General features: G+C 44.9%; 1 protein-coding gene across 1 annotated transcript; it reads right to left on the bottom strand.

Moving 5' to 3' along the window:
* Positions 1 to 226: 226 nt before the first annotated feature.
* On the bottom strand, positions 227 to 21,897 carry PCMTD2 (protein-L-isoaspartate (D-aspartate) O-methyltransferase domain containing 2). The gene is made up of 6 exons (XM_081196586.1): positions 21,741 to 21,897; positions 11,365 to 11,701; positions 7,225 to 7,327; positions 4,943 to 5,114; positions 4,625 to 4,748; positions 227 to 3,534 (listed from the first exon to the last, which is right to left on the bottom strand). The coding sequence occupies exons 2-6, from the start codon at positions 11,669 to 11,671 to the stop codon at positions 3,152 to 3,154; spliced, it is 1,089 nt and encodes a 362-aa protein (XP_081052712.1). The 5' UTR covers positions 11,672 to 11,701; positions 21,741 to 21,897; the 3' UTR covers positions 227 to 3,151.
* Between the last annotated feature and the right edge of the window lie 1,175 nt (positions 21,898 to 23,072).

The raw sequence follows: 23,072 nt of genomic DNA, 5'->3' as shown, positions 1-23,072 counted from the left end.
AGCAGCAGATCAATGCAGCTAAATATCACTCTAGTGTGATGAGAAATGACTGCTGGGAGGAGTGCAGAGGCCCTGGTGCATCTACAGCAGCACAACTGCATGCCTTCCTCTGCCCTAGCTGCAACAAAACATATCTCTCCAGCATCAGTTTCTCCAGCCACAGCAGTTTGGAAAATCTTTCCAGTACAGGATTTCAGAACACCAAGCAAAAGCAACTGAAGGAGGCTTACAATGGGAACATATTTATTGACACAAGACGTTTTATTTTGATAAAAATTTGTTTTTTAAATCATTTGCTTCCAACATTTCTCCATGCCTCAGAAAGTACTCCCCACCCCTGCAAACCTTCATTTCTACAGCTATGTACATCTTCAGCTACCATATGAGAACGAAACCTATGGAGGAGAGCTTCCTTCTGCATGCGGACAACTTGGCGACCCTATCGAAAGCTACGAAACAACCACGTGAGGCTTAAACGCAGGTATGTGAAACTGCAGACGGTTGATGTACGAGGGCAAAATAAAAGATGAACAGATTTCACAAAATAATAATCATAATAACAATGACAGCAGCTACAGTTAGATTACTAAGAACAACCACTGAACTGGATTAAACATTGTGTAAATGCTGGTGTGTAGGAATACCACTGACAATTTCCCTCCTGTTACAATGCTACAGCCTACGTTATTTCACAATTATGTTGTGTGTGCACACGTACACACGCAAGCGAACATTGGCTACTTTTGCATTGCGATAACACAGCAAGTGGACAGAGCATAATTACTCATGAATGCATTTTCAACCAAAATGAGGGGAAAGCCCTACAAGAGCCTATCTTTCTATTAAAAAAAGAGAGTCCTAGAAGATTTTAAACTGGACAAGATGATGGGGGGGGGGGAAACCCCTTACACAATGTCTTTGATAACGCTGTAGGGGGAAAGAAGTCAAACATGGTTAATGGAAAGATTGCCTCCCTCTGGGGCAGCTTTCGCTGACAACTCAAAGAGGCTTGTTCACCAGATCATTTGAAAATTAAGTCGACGTTACGGAGGGCAACTTCATAGCTTCTCTGGCAAGCTGCTCTTTGGAAGATGAAAACTGGTCTTGCTCACTGGGGAGGCACATGCCATACAAGAACCATTGCCGTCCACAAAAGATAACGCCAGGCTAAATGGATCATTAGTCTGGCTCGGTATAAGGCAGCTTCATATAAATTTAAAATGCTGAATGGTTGAAGCACAGGAGAACTAAGAAGTACATAAGGAGTTTGAAGGACAGCTGTGGTGTGTTACTTTTCAGATTTTACTTTATAAGATGCATTTTGAACTTGCAGGTGCAAAATGGGGACCAGAGTTCTACAAAGGATTAGTTTTTGTTGCCTTAAAACCTCTCAGTTGACACAAAATGAAATAATAGAACACTGGACATGCAATGTCTGGGCTGCAGATCATAGCAGATCCCTGCTTTCATGAGTACAGCTTGGGGACACCTCTGAATACTATGGGCTGGATAAGAAAGACACTTGCATCCTTAAGTATGGATTCACATATGCATGTGGGAGATGATCGACTCCTACATGGGACAATTTTTATTTGTCTATTTGCAAGTTGAGATGAAAATGCCAATGAGATGACCATTTTACAAGATGAACAGGAAACTCCAAAGACTATAAAATGGACCAAAAGAATTGCATTAAATTTCTTTGGGAAAAAATTGCATTTAGTCCCCAGCATTTCAACTTCCAGGAAAATCCTAGACTTTCAACAAGATCCACTCTTCCTTCTTTTCTCACTCCAAATTCCTAGGCTAAAGATTACCTACCAACGCTAGAGAAATAATTTAAGTAGATGTGCCATGGAGCAGTCTAACACATCTTTGCACACTGTCAAACTAAAGTATAGCTGTGTAACTGGTGAAAAGGGACAAAATCAAACTAAGATGAATGAGGCTGTATAATTATATGCCTTTCGCCTAGAAAAACCTACACAAAGAGTCACCTAGCCCCTTTGCTGCAGCGGAGGTCTCTGCTGGGTCAATGACAACACTATGCACCTAGCCTTTTAGGTTTTCTTTAAAAAAACAAACAAACACTGATTCCAGATTCTGGGCACTCTCTGGAAAAAAAAAAGAACCACCTTCCAAGTGATGAGGTGCTTACCCCAATTAAAAAAAGAACTTCACAGCTGTCAACATTACATACCCGATTCAGCACTCCTGCAACAGACCTTCAGACAGGTCTGATGGCTTTTTAAATACTAATCAGTCTCTGCACTTCCTCCCCCTCTACTGCTCCCCCTAACCACTTAATATCCTTTCAGAGAATGTAACCACAAACTGGATGAGCCCAGCAAGTTGTTCATGCCATCAAGTCAAAAGCAAAAGAAAAAAGAAAAAAAGAAAGAGAGAAAGTGAGTTTTGCAGTATAAAGCACTGCATCTTAATTATTTCTGTTTCAAACTCACAATGCCCATTTCTCTCTCTCCTATCAAATAGGAATTCTGTTAATGAGTTTTTTAGGAGGCCATATTGATACTCTTAGAGGGTAACCTCCCTTGTAAAAAAAAGTGTTTGCCTAAACCAAGCCCCTGCTGATTTAAAAACAACAGCTTTAACTGGGCATCGCACATACACCAAACCCACAATTTTGTACTTTTTTTGTAAAATTGTGCTTTTTTTGTGGGCTTTTGGAGGAGACCAGACTTTGTGGGTGTGAGTCTGTCTTCTTCCTGATTTCCACTTTTAGTGTGAAGCAACTAGTTTGGGTGCTGCCCAAAATGATTCTGAAACCGCCACCTGGCAAAAAACAATAGTTGAGAAATCCAGAAATGTCTCGGCAAAGTTGGTTTCCCTCCGCTACTGAATGAGACCCTCATTTCAGTAAGCAGCTGAACGCTTTGCTGCCAGCCTGCCCCCACCCCCCCACCCCCAACCGAGGAAGCTCTGCTGTAGGACAAAACTGGAGCACACTAACCAAGGGAAGGAATCTGAAAAATGCTATCACATTTTAAGTACACGGCAGCCACGTTCCCCCGGCCAGCTTACCACCATGCGTGGTCACATTAACAGGCAAGCAAGTGGCATACATCTGTCAAGCCCTACTGAGTTGTTTTATTGTCCTGCCTACCTCTCTGCTTGATGCTGACAGTGACCTTTATTTCTCTCTGTAATAAAGCAGGTAATATTTCAAAGGGTCGGGCAGAGGCAGGCTCAAGACCTTCTCTCTCAGGACATTTATAGGAGGCTCGGGCTTCAGTTCAGGGACAGCTTTTTCCACCTCTTCCAACTTGCTCTCCTCTTCCTCCAACTCCTCGCAATTGTTATCGTCGGAGGGGTTGGAGATCCGGCTGGCAAAGACCTCTTTGTCCAAGAAGACGATGGTTTCCATGCGGCGGCGGCGGATGCGCCTTCGCTTAAACCTCGGCGGGTTCCTGAGGCCGTTGCCGTTTCGGCCCGTTTCCTGGTGAATCAGCTTCTTAATGGTGCTGCGGATAGCAATGCGTGCAAGGTCCTGAAGTGTGCGGACCATCACTGGTGCTGGAAATGTGAGAGAGGGAAGAGTAAGAAGTGTAGGACCTTGGCTGCCATGGACTAAAGAGCAGGCACACTTCCTCAGATCATGGCTCTTTCCATATGAACCTACCTGGACCCTGAGATCACCATTTGAGGCCCTTCTTTGTGTGCCTCCTCCTTGAAAGCTTCGGAGGATGGCAACAAGAGAACAGGGCCTTCTCTGCAGAGGCTCCCCTTTTGTGGAATGCTCTCCCCAGGGAAGTTTGCCTGGCGCCTTCATTATACACCATTAGGCATCAGGCAAAAACCAGGTGTTTGGTTGATCCGATTTACATCCTATGCCCTTTTAAAATGTGTTTTTTTGTGTGGCAGAGGGGCTATTGGCTTGTTGTTTCTATTTTTATTAGGTATTTTGTGGTTTAATATCTTGATTTTATTCTGTGAACCACCCTGAGACCACCGGGTATAGGGTGGTAGAGTGGTACCTCGGGTTAAGTACTTAATTCGTTCCGGAGGTCCATTCTTAACCTGAAACTGTTCTTAACCTGAAGCACCACTTTAGCTAATGGGGCCTCCTGCTGCCGCCGTGCCGCTGGAGCATGATTTTTGTTCTTATCCTGAAGCAAAGTTCTTAACCTGAAGCACTATTTCTGGGTTAGCGGAGTGTGTACCCTGAAGCGTATGTAACCCGAGGTACCACTGTATATAAATTCAAATAATAATAATAATGATGATGATGATGGCTGGAAGAAACTGACAGTTAGTCAGGAGAGCACAGCAGCTTTGCCACAGATTTTGCCAGCAAAGCTGGCAGCTGGCTAATCTGTGCCATTCTCAAAGTGGGGCAGGTCACCACACAAGTTGCTGTGTAACTGGTGCCTCCATGCTAGCCAATGCAGTGATGATATCACCAGCATGAGCACACACAGGCAGAACTGAAAGCTGGGTGAGTCCTGTTTCCATGGTGAGAAAGTGTACAGCCTAGGGCAAGTCAGACTGCAAGCTATGGCAAAGAGTGCCCACCTCTGAGGAATGTCTCTCTGAGCCTTGCACAGCCCAACCCAACAAATAAACAGACAAATAGAGAAGGTGCATAGATAAGTGGCACACTTACGCAAGTGAACAAGTTTTGACTTCCCCGAATCTGCGTGGTTGGGCTGGATCAGAGGAGCAAAGGAAACAGCTAAGATCTTCTTCGTCTCCCAGGCCAAAGGGCCAGTTCGTGTTATCTTTGTCAGCTGCGTTTGAGAACAAAAACATAAGATGAATCACCTCTTGATAGCAAGAATAGATGGCCTATTTCTCAGCCTTGAAAATGAACCCTCTCCCCTTTCTGCCACACAGCTGGTAATTTGGTGAATTGAGCTCACTGCAAAAAGCAAGGGGTAAATGGTACATAGGAATGAGAGGACCTGCCGTCCCACAAGCAAACCTTTTCTTCCAATGGCATCACGAGGATCCCACCAACTTTCAGTAAGTTCTTCATGTAATCTTCATGCTCCTTCTGGACTCCCGCACCACAGTAGACACGGTCATATTGAGAGCAGTCTGGAGAGATCTCCAAGCAGTTGCCGGTGACAAAGGAAGGCTCGCAGAATTCAAACCTGAGAAGTGAGTGACGCTTGTAGATGGCACAAGTATTTCACAGGCTGGAGCTTCTAAGCCCCCACATATTAAAATATCAATCCTTTATTATCGAGGCAAGCAAAGTATATGGCCAATACATTCCAGAACTGCAAACTTTGCCATTTTGGAATACTGTTATGGAAACTTGGCAAATACAGTTTTCTAAGGTAGCTGGGGCCGAAATGAGCAATTTACCTTCTTATACAGTTGGTCTATCAAAACCAGTATTTAAAAAACCCCCAACACTGCATCGTAAAACAAAAAAGGGCAAGATACCAAAGCTACGAGATAACTTATGGACCTAACCCAAACAAAAACGTCCAACCTTGCCACCCAGAGCCACTGTGCTGCATCCTCTATGTGGGCTACAAGCCAGCCCCCCATGCCTTCCACCACTGTCCCCGGTCCCTTCCCAGCTCCCTTGCTCCCAATCAACTACCTCCAGAACGTCCTGACGATGGACCTCTCTCCACGATGCTCTGAGACGACTGAATGGCCAGTGCAGGCAGTAGCCTCCTTACCTGGTCTTTGCTCTGCCCCCAGGCCACCATCGATTGGCTGATTTAAACCAAGGCCAGGCAGGAGCACTGCAGCCTCTGCAGCCAGCCCAGGGATGGAGGAATGGCAGGCTTTTATGGCATGTCTCCGGAGGCCAGGGAGCCCGTGCTGGGTTGCAAAAACCACCCACCAACGCGACTGTGAGCCGTCATTGTCTACTATTGGCAGCACCTCTCCAGAGTCTCAGGTTGAACTCTTTCCCAGCCATATAAGTTAATTTTAACTGGAGATGCCAGAGACAGAACCTACACTTCTTGTGTACAAAGCAAGTGGTCTGCCACTGGGTTATAATAATAATAATAATAATAAATTTTATTTATATCCCGCCCTCCCCAGCCAAAGCCGGGCTCAGGGCGGCTAACAACAATCAAATAATCAGTCAAATAATCACACAATCTAAAAATATTTCATTATAAAAATTAATTAAATCAAATTGATGGCAACCAATTAAGCAGAATTATGTGCAGGTTGCCAGAGGAGGGAGTCAGGCTGCGCCCTGACCAAAGGCCTGGCGGAACAACTCTGTCTTGCAGGCCCTGCGGAAAGATGTCAGGTCCCGCAGGGCCCTAGTCTCTTTTGACAGAGCATTCCACCAGTTTGGAGCTGCAGCCGAGAAGGCCCTGGCTCTAGTTGAGGCCAGCCTAACCTCTCTGAGGCCTGGGACCTTGAGGATGTTATTATTTGCAGACCGTAGGTTTCTCTGAGGGGCATACCAGGAGAGGCGGTCCCGTAGGTACGAGGGTCCTAGGCCGTATAGGGCTTTAAAGGTTAAAACCAGCACCTTAAACCTGATCCTGTACTCCTTATGGCTCCTTCCTGCCTTCTCCCAGAAGTACACTTTCCTTGGGGATGGGGGTCCAGCAGCAAAAGCATGTTTGGTTTGCAGCGTGGTGTATATCCCTCCTTCTTGCCCAGTGAAACCACAATGTCAATTTCCTGACGGAAAAGCAAGTTTTGGGTTGTATGAAAAACAACTCATTTCTTTAGGCAAGCTTACCCTGACGCGTAATTTTTATTCTGTATATTTGTTTTTTGAAAATGCTGGATTTATCTATATTTTGATAATTTAATTATGTCTACAGTTTTAAAGTCAGTTTTTAAAGCTATTTTTAATCAATATTTTATACTACTTTATGTAAACCACTTAGAGATTTGATTAAAATCTTAATTTTAATATTGATAAATAAATAAAAACTTCACCCACTGCCCTGCTTTATCTCAGAAGCCTTTTTAAAAACTGCATTCTTTTGTAATGTACCATAAAGAACCTGAATAAAATTTCTGGAGTGAACCCAACTAATTGCTTTAGTTTCTAAGCTCAGGCATGTATCAGGTATGTAAAATCCACAAGAGTGGAAGACAGAACTGTTCTCGATTTCTTTCTGTGTCCTAGCACCTAATATCGCATATGCAAGACACCCATATGCATCTTGAACTCACCGTATGCTGCTAACTAGGAGTTACCACCTAGATTGCTACAATCTGTTCTGGAAGTCAGTTTAAATGCAAATTAGGCATGTCCAATCTTACTTGTCAAAGCTGTCACTGGTTCTGATGAAGAAGTCCAGCTTCTGCTTTGCATATTCTATAACGTCAGAGTGAAGCTCTACGCCATGGTTAACGCCGAAAGGGCCTGCATATGTTGAGGGAATGCAAGGGGAAAAAACATTTGAAAAACAACTGGATGGAGAACCAGAATGAATCCAAAAAGCTTTGCTCAGATTACGAGCTGGTTTTGATCTTCTCTTAAGGCGCAAATACTAAGCAAATTCCTCAAAACTTGAGAGCTGGTTACTAGCATAAACCACCCAACCTGCAGAACTGAATGGCTACAAAATGAGTCCCACATCTCAGTAAAAGTACAGTGGTACCTTGGGTTAAGTACTTAATTCGTTCCGGAGGTCCGTTATTAACCCGAAACTGTTCTTAACCTGAAGCACCACTTTAGCTACTGGGGCCTCCTGCTGCTGCCGTGCCGCCGGAGCACAATTTCTGTTCTCATCCTGAAGCAAAGTTCTTAACCTAAAGCACTATTTCTGGGTTAGCAGAGTCTGTAACCTGAAGCATCTGTAACTTGAAGCATATGTAACCCGAGGTACCACTGTAACAGGCAGGGAGGAACAGGAGAGGATGCCAGTGAGAGGAAAATCACCAAGGGAGCATGAGAAAGTACATCTGAAAGATGTGCAAGTTTGGGTTTGGCCAATCCAACATCTGGCATGCTCTGGTCCATGGGGTCATGAAGAGTTGGACACAACTAAATGACTAAACAACAACAACAACAACAGCAACAACAATCCAACACCTGGCTCTTACATGGCTTTTTTTGTAAGCTTACTTTATTTTCAAGTTATTAGCAAAGCATACTTAAAAACTTGGAGAAATGAATTCAGAGACTTCTGTTAAGATGCTTACGGATGGTATATTTAGTGAAAGTTACATTTCCATACAATTAATGGGCTCAAAGGTAGTCCTCCCAAGAGCTTCTGTTTACCTGCCCTCCGTTTCTCCAGAGGAAACAAATCTCTCCCATTTCTCTAGACCAGAAGGCCATTTACACCAACATATTTTGACCCAACTAAGCAAGAATCTCCCCCAGTGGGTTTTGCATTTACTTCCATTCTTAGAGCTTTATAACACCATAAGAGAAGGCTTTTCTCTAAGGGTGGGGGGAGGCGAATGAGAAGCTGCCAACCACCCATTCCTGGTTTTATTTACTGCTGTGCTACAGTATGAAGTGGAGCATGAAAAATGAGTGAAGAACAGCAACAGTTGACGGGGATTTCAAGGGCAGGGGACCACGGCTGTTTTTCTCTGAGCAAGGGAATAAAGCATCAAGTTTAGGAGAGTCAGCTCAACAATGCAAAATCCAGATTTTTCTCTGCTCATTGAAATTTCACAATATTTTGCATCTGCAGGATCGCTCTGGAGCAGTTTCCATGGCATATGTGTGTGAAAACGTTTTGCCCAAGTGCACCATCCTAACTGATGAACCTGGAAGCAGAGTACGGGGCCAGCAATGAGGCACGCTGCATGGATGATCCGCTTAGGCAAACATTTTCACATCTATGCACCCTGGGAACTGCTCCAGGGTCCATCTTCGGAATCTAAAAGAATGGTACTTAAGCCTTTCTAGATACATCCCTGCCATTCAGCAGTTACACTGAAAGCTAAAAAACAAAAACAAGCACTAATTTTGAACATCCAGAAAATAACTGGCACAGTTGCAGCTTGCCCCAATTGTTTATTGCTGATGACTCCCTTCTATAAGCTATTATTGCTGCTGAAAAACGAAAGGGTGGGTGGGATGGGATGGAGAGAGGAAGAGAGCACACACAGTCATATTTAGGAACAAACTTCAACAGAAAATGCAGTGTAGCAATTACTGTTGGGCTTAACGAGTGAGACCACCTGGATTCAAATAGCTGCTCAGTCATAAAACTCACAGGATAGTTAAACTCTCTCAGCATAATCTACCCCACAGGGTTGTTGTGAAGTTATAGGGGAGGCAGCATGTGTGCTACGCTTGGCTTCTTGGAGGAAGGATGCATTAAAAATGAAAATAAATAAAATGTTGTAATTAAAAAAAGGAACTTGTTGAACGCAGGTTATTTTTATTGGGAAAGGGAGAGGAGAAGGGTGCTCTCAAAGACTCAGCTGCCGGATAAAAGGCTGTTTATTCTTTCATTACTTGTTAACTGTTCCATTTTTAATGATTTCAAAGTGTGTTGTAAGCCACCCTGACATTTTTTAAAGCTGAAAGGCTGGGTAAAGATGCTCTAAATAAATAATAAATGTGCAGCAAGGTGCTCAGGCTGTTCCTGGACACACGCATACACACATAATTTGGAAAGCCAGGCAACCACCTGTGATTGTGCTGGATGTGTTTCTTTTTCAAACTTTATGGGTTATTATGTGTAGTAGTGAAGAACAGGTATCCCTCCTAGGCACATAACCAATTCTGGTCCTAGAGAGATGCACTGTTCCAAACCAGACACCATAGGGCCACTTGGCACATCATTTGATGTGCAAGATGATTTACTCACCATCTTCTGTCTGAAGTGACCCCACAGAAGAGCAGAATATGGAGTCATGAAGATGGGAGAGATCTTAAGAGGTTTGAGCATATTACACTGATCCTGGTCCGACTGCACTGGCTACCCATTAGTTACTGGGCCCAATTCAAAGTGTTGGTTTTGACCACCATACTTCAAGGACTGCCTCTTTCCAAATGTACCTACATGGACCCTGAGAACATCTTCTGAGGCCCTCCTTCGTGTGTCCCTTCCTCGAGAGGTCTGGAGGGTAGCAACATGAGAACAGGGCCTTCTCTGCAGTGGCTCCCTGTCTGTGGAATACTCTCCCTAGGGACGTTCGCCTGGCACCTTCATTATACCCCTTTAGGCGCCAGGCAAAAACATTTCTTTTAAACCAGGTCTTGGGTTGATCTGATTTGCATCCTATGCCCTTTTAAAATGTGTTTTTGTTTTGTGGGGAGGGGCTATTGGGTTGGGTTTTTTTTTGTTTTTTTATGTACTTTGTGGTTTTATATCTTGATTTTATTCTGTGAACCGCACTGAGTATAGGGCAGTACATAAACTAACTAACTAACTAACTAACTAACTAACCAGTTAGTTAGTGTGAGAGCCAATGTGGTGTAGTGGTTAAGAGCGGTGGATCCGTAATCTGGTGAACCGGGTTCACGTCCCCGCTCCTCCACATGCAGCGACTGGGTGACCTTGGGCCAGTCACACTTCTCTGAAGTCTCTCAGCCTCACTCACCTCACAGAGTGTTTGTTGTGGGGGAGATTGTTAGCCGCTTTGAGACTCCTTCGGGTAGTGATAAAAGCGGGATATCAAATCCAAACTCTTCTTCTTCTAGCTAACTAACTAACTAACTAACTAACTAACTAACTAAAAACAACAACTATCCAAACCATAGCTATCAACTTTTGCCTTTTCTTGCGAGGAATCCTATTCGGAATAAGGGAATTTCCCTTTAAAAAAGGGGAAAGGTTGACAGCTATGATCCAAACCCCTTGCTCAAGGCTGGAAGCAACTACAGCATCTCAGATAGATGGCTGTCCGGTCTTGGCCGAGAGTCGAGCCTGTCCTGAAGCACCCTGTCCCACTGTCAAATAGCTCTACTGAAACTTGCCACCTTGCAATCTCCACTCCGTAGGTTGTCCTGCCCTCTTAGAGCAACAGAGGACAAGCCTGCTCTACCTTCTGCAAGACAGGGCAGCCTTTCAGATATTTGAAGACCACTACAGTAGACCCTCGGGTTAAATTACTCTTGAGTAACGTAAACTTCGGGTTGCGAAAGCGGCAAACCCGAAAGTATTTTTCCAGGTTTCGCCACTCACACAGAAGCGCTTTGCACGTCACGCACATATGCAGAAGCGCATGCACAGAAGCACTCTATCACGCCGCACACAGAAGCGGCACCTCTGTATACGGATTTTTCGGGGTGTGCACGGACCCTCGGAATGAATTAAATTCGTATCCAGAGGGTCCACTGTATTATTTTTGTTCTTAATCTTCTCCTCAAAACATGCCCACAGGTTAAACGCGCCCACCGTACTGTCAGTGATAAGAATATGTGTTGACTCCACACAGTAAGAAACTAGAGTTGCAGGGATCATTTAGCTGATCAAAAGAGTCACTTACCCAAGATGAGCCCAACCATGGAGCTCAGATAGCCAGTGCCACTTCCCAGGTTCAAGAAGGAAAGCCCAGGCTGCAGATCCAGGGCTTCCATGACCTCCGAATAAATGCAGGGAGCAGAAAGGTGGATGTTCCCGTGCTTCCACGCCAAGTCTTTGTACGCATTGTCCTTAAACTCCTCCAGGTAGTAGTCTGCCCGGTCGACAGCTCTGAAGGCCTGCTCCACGAGCTCTGTCCGGATGTACTGAGCCTCTTTCAGGTTATCAATTAGCTCGTCATTGTCCTCTCCTGCGCTCACAGCACCTCCCATTGTCCACGCTAACAAATTCAAAAACCAATTCTGGAGAGCAGAGGAGGGAAAAAGGAGAAAGTCACTGCACCAGTCAAAGAAAACTGCTCAAGTACAAAAGTCCAGGTGATGCTAAGTGCACTGTAGAGCATATCCTGCATGTCAAAAGACACAGAACCAAAATCACTTTCACATATACAAACATCACCAGTTACTGCTCTCCTTTTTTGCTCTGGGGGATTTCAAATACATATGCATATTTATTAGAGCAGAAAAACCCTTTGATATGATATACCAGTGACCCTTCTGGACACTTTTTATTGTGTTGTCAGCTGTTCTGTGAAGTTGCTTCTGGTTATGGAAACATCATGGATTCTGGATAGTTCTATATTGCATTCCCCACACCGAAGCATATTCTGCCTTTTGCCAACATTCGGAGCAGAAAAGCACTAATACTGCATGGAGGAACTTTGAACATTTCTTAGAAGAGGAGGATTGGCGAGACCTCAAGCCTATGTATCACAACAGGTCTGGTCTCACATTTCTTGAGGCTTCTTGAGCCTACTTCTTAACCCCATGCTGCACAGATGGGGAATCTGTGGCCCTCCAGAGGTTGTTGGACTATTGACCATGCTGATGAGTCGAAGAACATCTGGCGGGTCAGATTCCTTATCCCTACCATATTGGTTTTCTAAGTGCCACCACTGGACAATGGATCAAGGAGGGTTCTTGGGATGAACACAAACAGTGCAAACTTAAAGCATGTCTTATTGAAGCCTTATTGAATTCAGGCCAGTAGAGTTAGGATTGCAGCCTAAATCAGGAATGGCTGGGTGGGCATGACTCCAAAAACATCCCAAATGACCACTCCTGTTGCTGGAGATTACCTGATGAAGCAACTTGCTCCAAACTAGGAGGTGCTTGCTTCCATGTGGAAGAAAACACAGGTCTCCTTTGTGCTAGTTCACTGCAGTTTGCTGGAAGGAGAACTTTGCAAAAGAGATGGACTGTCAAACAGAACCCCTTCAGATCTCCCATGTAAGCCTCACTTGGCTCTTAAAGAGACATTCTTTAATAATTTATACTCCAGCCAAATGGGCGGGGTATAACAACAACAACACCCCGAGAAAATCAGACTCCAAACTGAGCCACGTGTGCATGCCTGAACACATGCACAAGGCAGACTGTGTTGGTAAGAAAAATATGCATAAGACTCTATGTAGACCTACACAAATGCCTGCTTTACAGAGAAAATACAGCCTTTTGTATTAATGTGCATAAGGGAAGAAGAAGAAGATGGAAGGGCAAATGTCTGCCTTAGTGTGGCCAGCTGGCCAATTAGAAAATAGCAATTTGACCTAAAAGCTAAAATAGAAATAGTCAAAAATCCTCCTAGGTGAACCTGGCATGCCCTTAAAGTCAGTGGCGTAGCGTGGGGGGTGCAGGGGGGCCGGCCGCACCGGGCGCAACATCTGGGGGTTAGGGTTAGGGGGCGCAAATCCACGGGTTAGGGGGCGCAAATTACTTGCCTTGCCCCGGGTGCTGACAACCCACGCTACGCCACTGCTTAAAGTAGTACCTTGGCTCCCAGCCTTATAATCAACTGAGGCTATAGCTCTAGTTATAAACAAAATATACCAGAGGGATGGCAAACAGACTCAAACCAAAACCTTACTGTTAAGGCAAATGTACAAACACCACACCAACACCCAGAGGTGAATGGTAGTGGGGTTAGAGAGCAATTTGGAGATCATTGCAGTGATCTGTACCACAATATAATATGCAACAATCTTTGAACAATACCAGCCCTTTTTAAAAGAACCGGTTCTAATGGGAAATAACTTAATTTGCAATGCCAAAGCTGTCTCATTTTTCTCTACAGACAGCTAACATTTCATACTGGAAGAGCACAACATGAATTTTTATTTACAGTGCTTTTTCTGGCAAGAACTGCAGAAGTGGCAAATTCAGTGTTTGTTCCTGCTTTAGAAGGTTCTGCCTCAGCTTCATTGTTGCATGTATTCAGCAGAAACAACGTTTCAACCGTGCACATCAAAAACTTAGGAACAGCACCAGAAGGTACTGCAAAATGTAACCAAGGCACAGGAGATTATGATCATCCTTGCAGAAATCTTGAGCATCTTTGAAACTATTCTCATCAGCAATGCTCAGACTCATTACCACAAAAGTAAACCAGACTTTGCACACATTGAGTTTAAAATTTATGCACAATGCATTCCTCCGTTTGTATATGCCTGCTTATCTGCATGTTTTGACTATAAACTGCATATTTGACTGTGCTCAGAATTTGACACTGAGACAGTGTAATCTCTTTAGCACAGATACCCTTTGGGCAATAGAAGAGTTAAGGCAGCAACAGAATACAGTGGTGCCTCGCAAGACGAAAAGAATCCGTTCCGTGATTCTCTTCGTCTAGCGGTTTTTTCGTCTTGCGAAGCAAGCCCATTGACGGATTAGAGGATTAGCGCTATTAGCGCTTTTAGCGGCTTATCAGCTTATCGGATCAGCTGATAAGCGGCTTAGCGGCTTAGAAAAAGGGGGGGGGGAGGAGGAAAAAAACCCCGCAGGAACTCGCAAGACATTTTCATCTTGCGAAGCAAGCCCATAGGAGATTCGTTTTGCGAAGCACCTCCAAAACGGAAAACTCTTTCGTCTAGCGAGTTTTCCGTCTTGCGAGGCATTCGTCTTGCGGGGCACCACTGTAGAAGTATTCCATGAGACCTATTTGATTCAGGGATGACCATCAGGTGGCCCACCCCCACCTATGCCCCTGTAGTAGCTAAATTTGTAACTTTAAGCCCCATACAAGCTCCTCCTGGTTGCCTTTAGAGGTGTAAGTGCCCAGGGCCTGATGTCTTTCTCCCACATTCTGGAAAGGCTCAGTGCCAGGATGAGATTTCAGCCTCTGCTAACTATGTATATATTGACAAAGAGGTAAAAGGGATGATAACTTGGCCATTTGCTTCTGCATTCTTCCCCAGACTGGACTTCTGACCAATCTAGTCGTTGATTAACTGGTCCAGCAGATACCTGAAGAACCAACAGGGCATCCAGCACAAGAAGCCTCTGCTGCATCTAGTCCAGAGTTGTATTTTCCAATGGCCAGCTAGACTGATGTTGCTGGGAAGCCCAGAAGCATTGCATGAAGATATTAACTCTCTCCTTTACCCCCAATAACTGGTATTCAATGCATATGACATATGAACCCTACAGGCATCAGTCAGCGTATTGGTGGCAGTCAAATCCTTAGAAAAACTTACTTTTTCCTCAACAGAAACACAGCCCAAAGACTTTGCTTATATTTCGGTAGAGCTCCCCTACCTTCATTTGTCTTCCTGTTGAAATTAATTTGTAAGTTCTTTGGGGCAAGGGCCTGTCTTGTTCTTTCCGGCATTGGCCTGTGTTGCTCGGTAAAGCGCCAGGCACAATAACTGTGCAGTACAGTGGTACCTCTGGATGCGAACAGGATCCGTTCCAGAGCCCCGTTCGCATCCTGAAGCGAACGTAACATGCAACTGTGCGTCTGTGCATGTTGCGTTTGCCGCTTCCACACATGGTGTCATTTTGAGCATCTGCGCATGCGGCGAAACCCGGAAGCAACGCGTTCCATTACTTCCGGTTTGCCACGGAGTGCAACCGAAAAATGCTTAACCTGAAGCGTATTCATCCCGAGGTATGACTGTAAAAATTAAGGTGGTAACATACAATCCTCACATTATCGAAATGTGTACCTCCAGCTGTGAAGGGACTAACTGTTGCTTTCTAGAAAAGAGAAACCTAACAGAGTCTAGGAATTCCTATTCAGTGTGAAGTATTTGGCTGCAGAAAATATTCCAGGCATGGAGAGCTAACCTCCCAACAGCATCCCGAGGGTGATTTAAGTTTGAATGCACCTCCTTCCAGCTTTCTCCTTCTGACCTTTAATACAACTTAGGCCTTACTTTACATACACCCACAATAGAAGAGGCTTAACCTCTCCCCCCCCACCATTTGCTTTCAATTCTTCTCAAAGCAACATGATCACAAAGTCAAAAAGCACCCCAACACAAGGCAGCTGCCATCTGACCTGGCTGCAGTCCAGTCACAGGGCTATTAGCATGCCTCTGCATACTCTGTTCTGCCACTACAAGAGAGAATTGGTTTGCGGCCAACCCAGGGCACACTTGCTAAAAACAGAGTCTCCTGTCTACGTTGCCCTAACACAGAGGAACTGTGTAGCACAGGGAGAGAGGGTGGCGGGTGGTAACGAATAGTCTTCCCACAACACAGAGCAATGCTCCTTTTGCAGCCAAGACCTGCTTCAGACACCCTGGATTCAAAATGCATTAGAGACACTGAATGATTTGTGCATTCCATTTGTTTTCTGGCACTAGAATTATAGCCGTTGGCAGCTGCCCCGTGCCTCGTGCATAGATACGGAACCAAAACACTGTTATGTGGACTAAAGGCCAGGATGCTGAATGGTACAAATAATTAGGTGGAGTTACAGAACTTTGCACGTGTGTCTGGATACTCACTGGATGCCACCTGGAAAAATGAAATACTTTTAATGATCAAAGTTCAGATCTCAAAGCCAATAGTAACATTTTCAGTAGACCAGGACGAACCGTCATAGTTTATTCTAGAAATGGTGACGGATAAGGCCATATCATAATGGGTGAAAGAGGGAAATTTGCATTTACTGATAAACTTCTACAGCAGCTCTCATTGCAACAGTTAACTAAGAGTCCCTAGGACTAAAGCAGGACACAATGCTTATACCATCAGTGATATTGGAGGTAAACTGCGGGTGAATACTGTTTCACTTCGTAAATTTATGACTCTAGCCAAAGGCCATGACAAACTTGTATTAAGCAATAGTAATAATAAACAGAATACATTCATAATATAAAAATCTGCAAACACTCTGCCAAGTTCCTGATCATTAAAACACATTTTCCCTTGTGCACCTCTGACAACTCCAATTCTAGTATTATTTTGCCTTTTTAAAATCCAGTTTGCCAGCATCCATTATGTAAGGGGGAGAAGTTACCAGAGACACCAACAAACTGAAACCCAGCTTGATTTCTGATCAAACCTTCAAATCATCACATAAATTTATAGTGACCCCTTTTTGATGAATTATTTTTTTCCCTGCAGCTAGAGCATAGAGGATCACTATTTGTTATAAAGCTATTACTGTCACTCAAAAGAAACCAAACCATTTCTGTCAAGGTGTGTGACTGCTTGCTTGTGGGACCAAAGGTTTTAGAAAGAAATCTCTTGGATCACTATATAAGGGACAGGCTAAAAGATAATGAGTGATGTCTTCCACCTGAGACTAACTATAAATACAAAGTCTGTCTGCATATGGGACCTTGTTGTAGAGACTATCCGAGACTGCAGAGGGCATCACTTGGAAACGCAGCCCAATATAAGCATTTCTTAAGGAAACTGGTGAAAGTTTGGTTAGATAATTAGCTCAAAATGCTCTGTTCTCAGGAACAGATACCAAGGAGGAAATACGGTGTCTCTAAATAGTTGCAGGTCCCTTCTAGATTCTAGCAAATCCCTTAGCTGACACTTATTCAAGGTCAAAGCAGAGCTCAGCTCTGGTAAATAATAACAGTCTAAAACATGTTGACAAGCTGCTTTCCAGGGTTTGTTATCACCCAACTCAATAAAGCACAGTGCAGGGAAAAGCTCAATAGACATAATAGCAATTTTAAAAATACAGTGGTGCCTCGCAAGTCGAAAATAGCGGTTTTTTCGTCTTGCGAAGCAACCCTATTAGCGGCTTAGCGCTATTAGCGGTTTAGCGGCTATTAAAGGCTTAGCGGCTAAAAGGCTATTAGCGGCTTAGAAAAAGGGGGGGGGGGGAGCGAAAAAAATCGCAAGACTCGCAAGACGAAAGACCATAGGGAAATTCGTCTTGCGAAGTGCATCGAAAAACGGAAAACCCTTTCGTCTAGTGGGTTTTTCGTCTTGCGAGGCATTCGTCTTGCGGGGCACCACTGTATGCTTTAACTGAGTGTAGTCCGCTCTTGCCTTTAATTGTTGACCACCTGGATTCTGAAGGCAGCTCTGTTTAGGGAAGCTTTTAATGTTTGACGGACTACTGTATTTTAATATTTTGTTGGAAGCCGCCCAGAGTGGCTGGGGAAACCCAGCCAGATAGGCGGGGTATAAATAAATAAATTATTAATTATTATTATTATTATTATTATTATTATTATTATTATTATTATTATTCTGTACGAGGAAGCACTGCTGAAATTCCCGAGTATAGCTTTTGAAAAACATTATTCTGCATTTTCAAAAACTTTAATGGAGTTCAAATCAGAGCCCCAGATTTCAATGCCATAGTAAGCATTTCTCTATCAAGTATCTTCGGGGCAGGTTCAATCAGTCCTTTATTGTAAAAGAACTTCATCTGCAGTGTCAGAAGCAGGTGGGGGGGGGAGGAGGAGTGAAATTTTAGAGCGGGGCGGGAAACCTATGGCTTTCAAGATGTGCTGCACTACAACTCCCATTGTCTCTGAACAGTGGTTATACTGGGTTGTGCTGATGAGAAATGGGAGAGCAATAATAGCTAGAGGGCCATCCCTGTTTTCGACCCGAATGCCCCTGAGATGGTGTGGTAACATTAGGTGGTCTTATTATCAAAAGGAGTAGGGGGGCTGGCTGCATCATCCCACTGTCATAAGGCTAGGGAGAAGTAGTGAGAAAGATTGAGGGACTGCACCCATTGCTCTGGAGGCTTGGGTTGGAAATACAAAGAACTAATATTATGTTAACCCATTCTCACAAGAGAGGGTTTACCAAGGACACATTCAGGAGGAAACCATTTAAGTGTGCTGTATGTGGAAAGAGCTTCATAAGCAAAGAACCTACATAGGGGAGAAACCATTTAAATGTATAGAGTTTCAGAGGAACTTTTGTGGGAGTGGTAACCTTACTCAGCATTGAAAAACACAGATAGGAGAATTTGCCTGAATGCAAACAGTTGTTGTGGTCCAAGGGGTGACTTTGGGTCACAGTCCCAGGAGAAAACTGCCTCTCAGCAGAACACTCACCCCAATGGGCTCCCCAGAGCAATACATTTTGAACCAGCATAGCTTGTCCTTGGCAGGATGCCCAGGAGAGGAGGAGTTTGCAGGCACTAGTGAGAGACTTGGGAAAGGTGAATAAGATCCACTGGCTCTCACACCTTCCATTGGTTGTCCTTACCTGTAGGCTTTTCCCCTTCTGCAGCAGAGATCAGAAAAGTGCCGAGCCAGGTGGCTGCAGAGTGTATTGAGCTCTAATTTGTGTTATGTAGCAACTCTATAACTAGGCCTTTGGCTGATTAAGCAATCTATGGTCTTTTAAATGTTGTGGGTGGGGGTTATTGGTTGTTGTTATATGCATTTTGTGTTTTCATTTTGTATTTTTATGCTGTATACTGCCTTGTAATCTTTGAATGAAGGGTGGCTTATAAATTTAATTACTATTATTAATATTAATGCTTAGCTTCCATTAGAGATTGGAGAGGCTTGGGGTTGGGAGGAGAATTATCACAAAGCCATGGATGACAACAGCAAAATTTAAAAAATGTACCCATTACTCTGGAGAAAGTAATTTGGTTGGTATCCTTCTGTCTTGGGAGACAATAGAGGAATATGCCTTTGAGGCTGTTGGAAGGTTGCAGTGCCTGCTGTAACTGCAGAGACCAATATAAGAGAGACATGTTTTGTTGCAGCTGGGGCAGATGAATGCATCTAGTTGTGCTGCAGCAGCTGCACCACGCTTTTTCTTTTCTCTGTTCTTCCCAGTAGTCATTTCTCCTCTGGTCATCGATACTGATACATGACTTGACTGCCTGTCTCCAGGCACTGCAGTGGCAGAGTGAAAACTATGAGAGGGTGACCCACAAGATTGTGTAGACAGATACACATTATGGGATCTCATTATAAGAGAGAGATAAAGAGCTGGCTTGTCCCATTACCAAGCTGGGAAGAATCAGGTACTTTATGGTGGAGGTGGGGTTGATAAGGGAGGAAAGGAAGTTATGGGGTATTTTTATTATAAGAAAAGTGGGGAAAGAGGGAAAAAGGGCTGCCAGGCCCAGCGTATGGGGGAAGAGGGATTTTTAAAAGTGTAGTGAGAGGGAAAGAAGTTATGGAGTTCTAGCCTCAAGGTGGGGGGGGGAGAGAGAGAAGGAGTAGAAAGACCCCAGTCCCATGGCGGGTAAGCAAGATGTGTGGGGTGAGATTTTATAGCCTTTATTCTAATTACTTGGAGAAGGGAGAAAGTGAACCAAAGCAGAGAAATTCTCAAGTGCTGTCATTTTGGCTGGAACACTCACCTCACTTATCAGGGAGTAATGAGTAAGCCCTACTAAATTCAGTAGAACTTACTTCTGAGTAGACATGGTTAGGATTGTGCTGTTGCTGTCTTAATAGCACCCTGTCTTTTACAGCAAGTCCTCACAAGGTGCCTTAAAATAAATTTTAAAAAACTGATTACAGCAACACCAGAAGCAAGCTGGAGTAAAAGCGGATATGTGAGGAGCTGTAGGCTCCAACAGTGTAGCCAACAGTGTGACGCGGCAGCTAAAAAAGCCAATGCAATTCTGGGCTGCATCAATAGGAGTATAGCATCTAGATCAAGGGAAGTAATAGTGCTACTGTATTCTGCTCTGGTCAGACCTCACCTGGAGTACTGTGTCCAGTTCTGGGCACCACAGTTCAAGAAGGACACTGACAAACTGGAACGTGTCCAGAGGAGGGCAACCAAAATGGTCAGAGGTCTGGAAACGATGCCTTATGAGGAACGGCTAAGGGAGCTGGGCATGTTTAGCCTGGAGAAGAGGAGGTTAAGGGGTGATATGATAGCCATGTTCAAATATATAAAAGGATGTCATATAGAGGAGGGAGAAAGGTTGTTTTCTGCTGCTCCAGAGAAGCGGACACGGAGCAATGGATCCAAACTACAAGAAAGAAGATTCCACCTAAACATTAGGAAGAACTTCCTGACAGTAAGAGCTGTTTGACAGTGGAATTTGCTGCCAAGGAGTGTGGTGGAGTCTCCTTTGGAGGTCTTTAAGCAGAGGCTTGACAACCATATGTCAGGAGTGCTCTGATGGTGTTTCCTGCTTGGCAGGGGGTTGGACTTGATGGCCCTTGTGGTCTATTCCAATTCTATGATTCTATGATTCTAGGCAATGGCAGAATAGGGACCATTCAAAGGAAAGAGGCCAAACCACCAGCTAGCTCCAGCTCCGTGGGGCAGGTTGGGAAGGAGACATACTGAGCGGCAGCCTTACATAAACCACACTGTGTCCAGTTGTGATTACTCTTAAGGTTAGCAGGCATAGGCGTTGCAGCCTTGGTTTATACCAGTGGCTTCCCAAACTTTCTTCAGGCTGCCCTCCCTCTTCTCGGTGCCATGAAACCTAACCCTACCCTATTAAAAAAAAGAAAGATAAAGCATTATGCAGAACAGCACTTTGCAGGACCCGCTAAGTCAAGCGAGCACGACAAAACCAGGGGAAAGAAACGGCAAAAGTTAATTGCACGCCGATTCAAAACCCAATTAAAACCACTTAAGTTTAATTTGGGCGAGGCTGCTGTACTTGACCCAGAGGTACAAGCCCTTTCAAAGCCTGCTAGTCTTTTTTGACACTTCCAGAGGAGGAGGCACCCCCACCCCACCCAGCACACCCCCTTAGGTCATCCCAAAGCCCCCTACCATGACCTTGGAGTCTGGGGTGGGGGTGTGTGACTGGGGGTGTGGGGTGGAGGACGTGTGTCACCCCATAATAAAGTGCCTCTCCTCCCCCCTAAGAAGGAAGCCCTTTCTGGGTCCTGCACCACCAAGGGGGACAGGAGACTGGGGAGGAGGAGACCCCCCCCAACCTGGGCGGGGGGCGGGGCAAGCACGCCATTGGCTGTTGTGGTAAACAATCTGGGGGGGAGGGGGGAAGAAAGGGCCGGGGCCTTTACTGCCAGGCGGGGGTGAGGCGGCCATTGTCACGGGATTGGGGGGGTCCTATTATGACCTGGAGCCCCCCCCCAAGGGAGGGGTCTCCTTGCCCCCTCAAGATTACCTGCTCCTCCAGCGCCAGCTACCGCCGCCGCCCCTTCAGGCCTCCGCTCGCTTCCTCCGCACGCCGAGTCTCCCGCCCCCCCCGCAGCTGTAAACAGTCGCCCAGCTGGAGAAACAGCCCCCCTCAGGGCAGCGGCACCACTGCGCAGGCGCCAACGGCACGGGGCGGGCAGACGGAGCGACGCGCGACGCGGCGGACGGGGAGGTGGGAGGGGAATGGTCCATTTGTGGATGGAGGGGACGCTCGCCGCGGCCTTTGGGAAAGGGGAGGGAAGTACCACTGGGTGCGGGGGCGAGGGGGGGCGGCGCGGGCGACGGAAGGCGGCTGGTGATGACGAAGGACGGCGGCCTAGGCTCCCATGGAAGGGTTAATGTGTGGGGGGTGGGGAGGACTTTTAGGCCACCCGCCTTTCTAAAATGTTAGCTGCCCTTATATTACTTACCATGTATTTAATTGGTTTTTGTTCGTTTGTTTGTAGGTCTTTAAAATTGTGTGTTATTAGCTATTATTAAGGTGTTGTTTTTTTAAAAAAATATGCATTACTAGGTTTTTTAAAATACTTATTTTATTATTAGGTTTTTTTAAAAAATATTTATTTGGTGTGTCTTTTAAAAAAATATAATTTATCATTGGGTTAAAAATTATTATTAGGTTATATATATATATATATATATATATATATGAGGTTTTTTATTATTTGATTTTTTAAAAAAGTAAAAGGTAAAGGGACTCCTGACCATTAGGTCCAGTCATGGCCGACTCTGGGGTTGCGGCACTCATCTCGCTTTATTGGCCGAGGGAGCCAGCGTACAGCTTCCGGGTCATGTGGCCTGCATGACTAAGCCGCTTCTGGCGAATCAGAGCAGCGCACGGTAACGCTGTTTACCTTCCCGCCGGAGCGGTACCTATTTATCTACTTGCACTTTGACGTGCTTTTGAACTGCTAGGTTGGCAGGAGCAGGGACTGAGCAATGGGAGCTCACCCCGTCGCGGGGATTCGAACCGCCGACCTTCTGATCGGCAAGTCCTAGGCTCTGTGGTTTAACCCTTCACTATTAAGGTGCCAGGGTGTGTGTGTGTGTGTGTGTGTGTGTGTATGTATATAATATAATATAATACCATATAATACCATACCAGCAACCTATACAATAAGATTTATGACACCATAAGAACAGTTGATATACGATTAAAATGATCAAACCAGACAATCTGAATGAATGTGAACGGTTACATAGACCAGCCTGCATTTTTAAAAAAGTTGTCCAAGGCGCTCCTGCCCGCACCTTCTTTGAAGGAAGCATCCTGGTGCTTTTCTCCAGGCTGGAACTAAGC

The sequence above is a fragment of the Podarcis bocagei genome (assembly GCF_964188305.1).
Source record: "Podarcis bocagei genome assembly, chromosome: 5".
In the NCBI taxonomy this organism is placed as follows: domain Eukaryota; kingdom Metazoa; phylum Chordata; class Lepidosauria; order Squamata; family Lacertidae; genus Podarcis; species Podarcis bocagei.
This window is presented reverse-complemented; position numbering and strand designations above follow the sequence as displayed.

Coding starts and splice junctions, on each gene's coding strand:
- PCMTD2 (XM_081196586.1), bottom strand. CDS start 11,671: ATGGGAGGTGCTGTGAGCGCAGGAGAGGACAATGACGAGCTAATTGAT. Junction 5,115..7,224: donor ACCAGTGACAGCTTTGACAA/GTAAGATTGGAC, acceptor CTCACTTCTCAG/GTTTGAATTCTGCGAGCCTT. Junction 4,749..4,942: donor TGATGCCATTGGAAGAAAAG/GTTTGCTTGTGG, acceptor TCTCAAACGCAG/CTGACAAAGATAACACGAAC.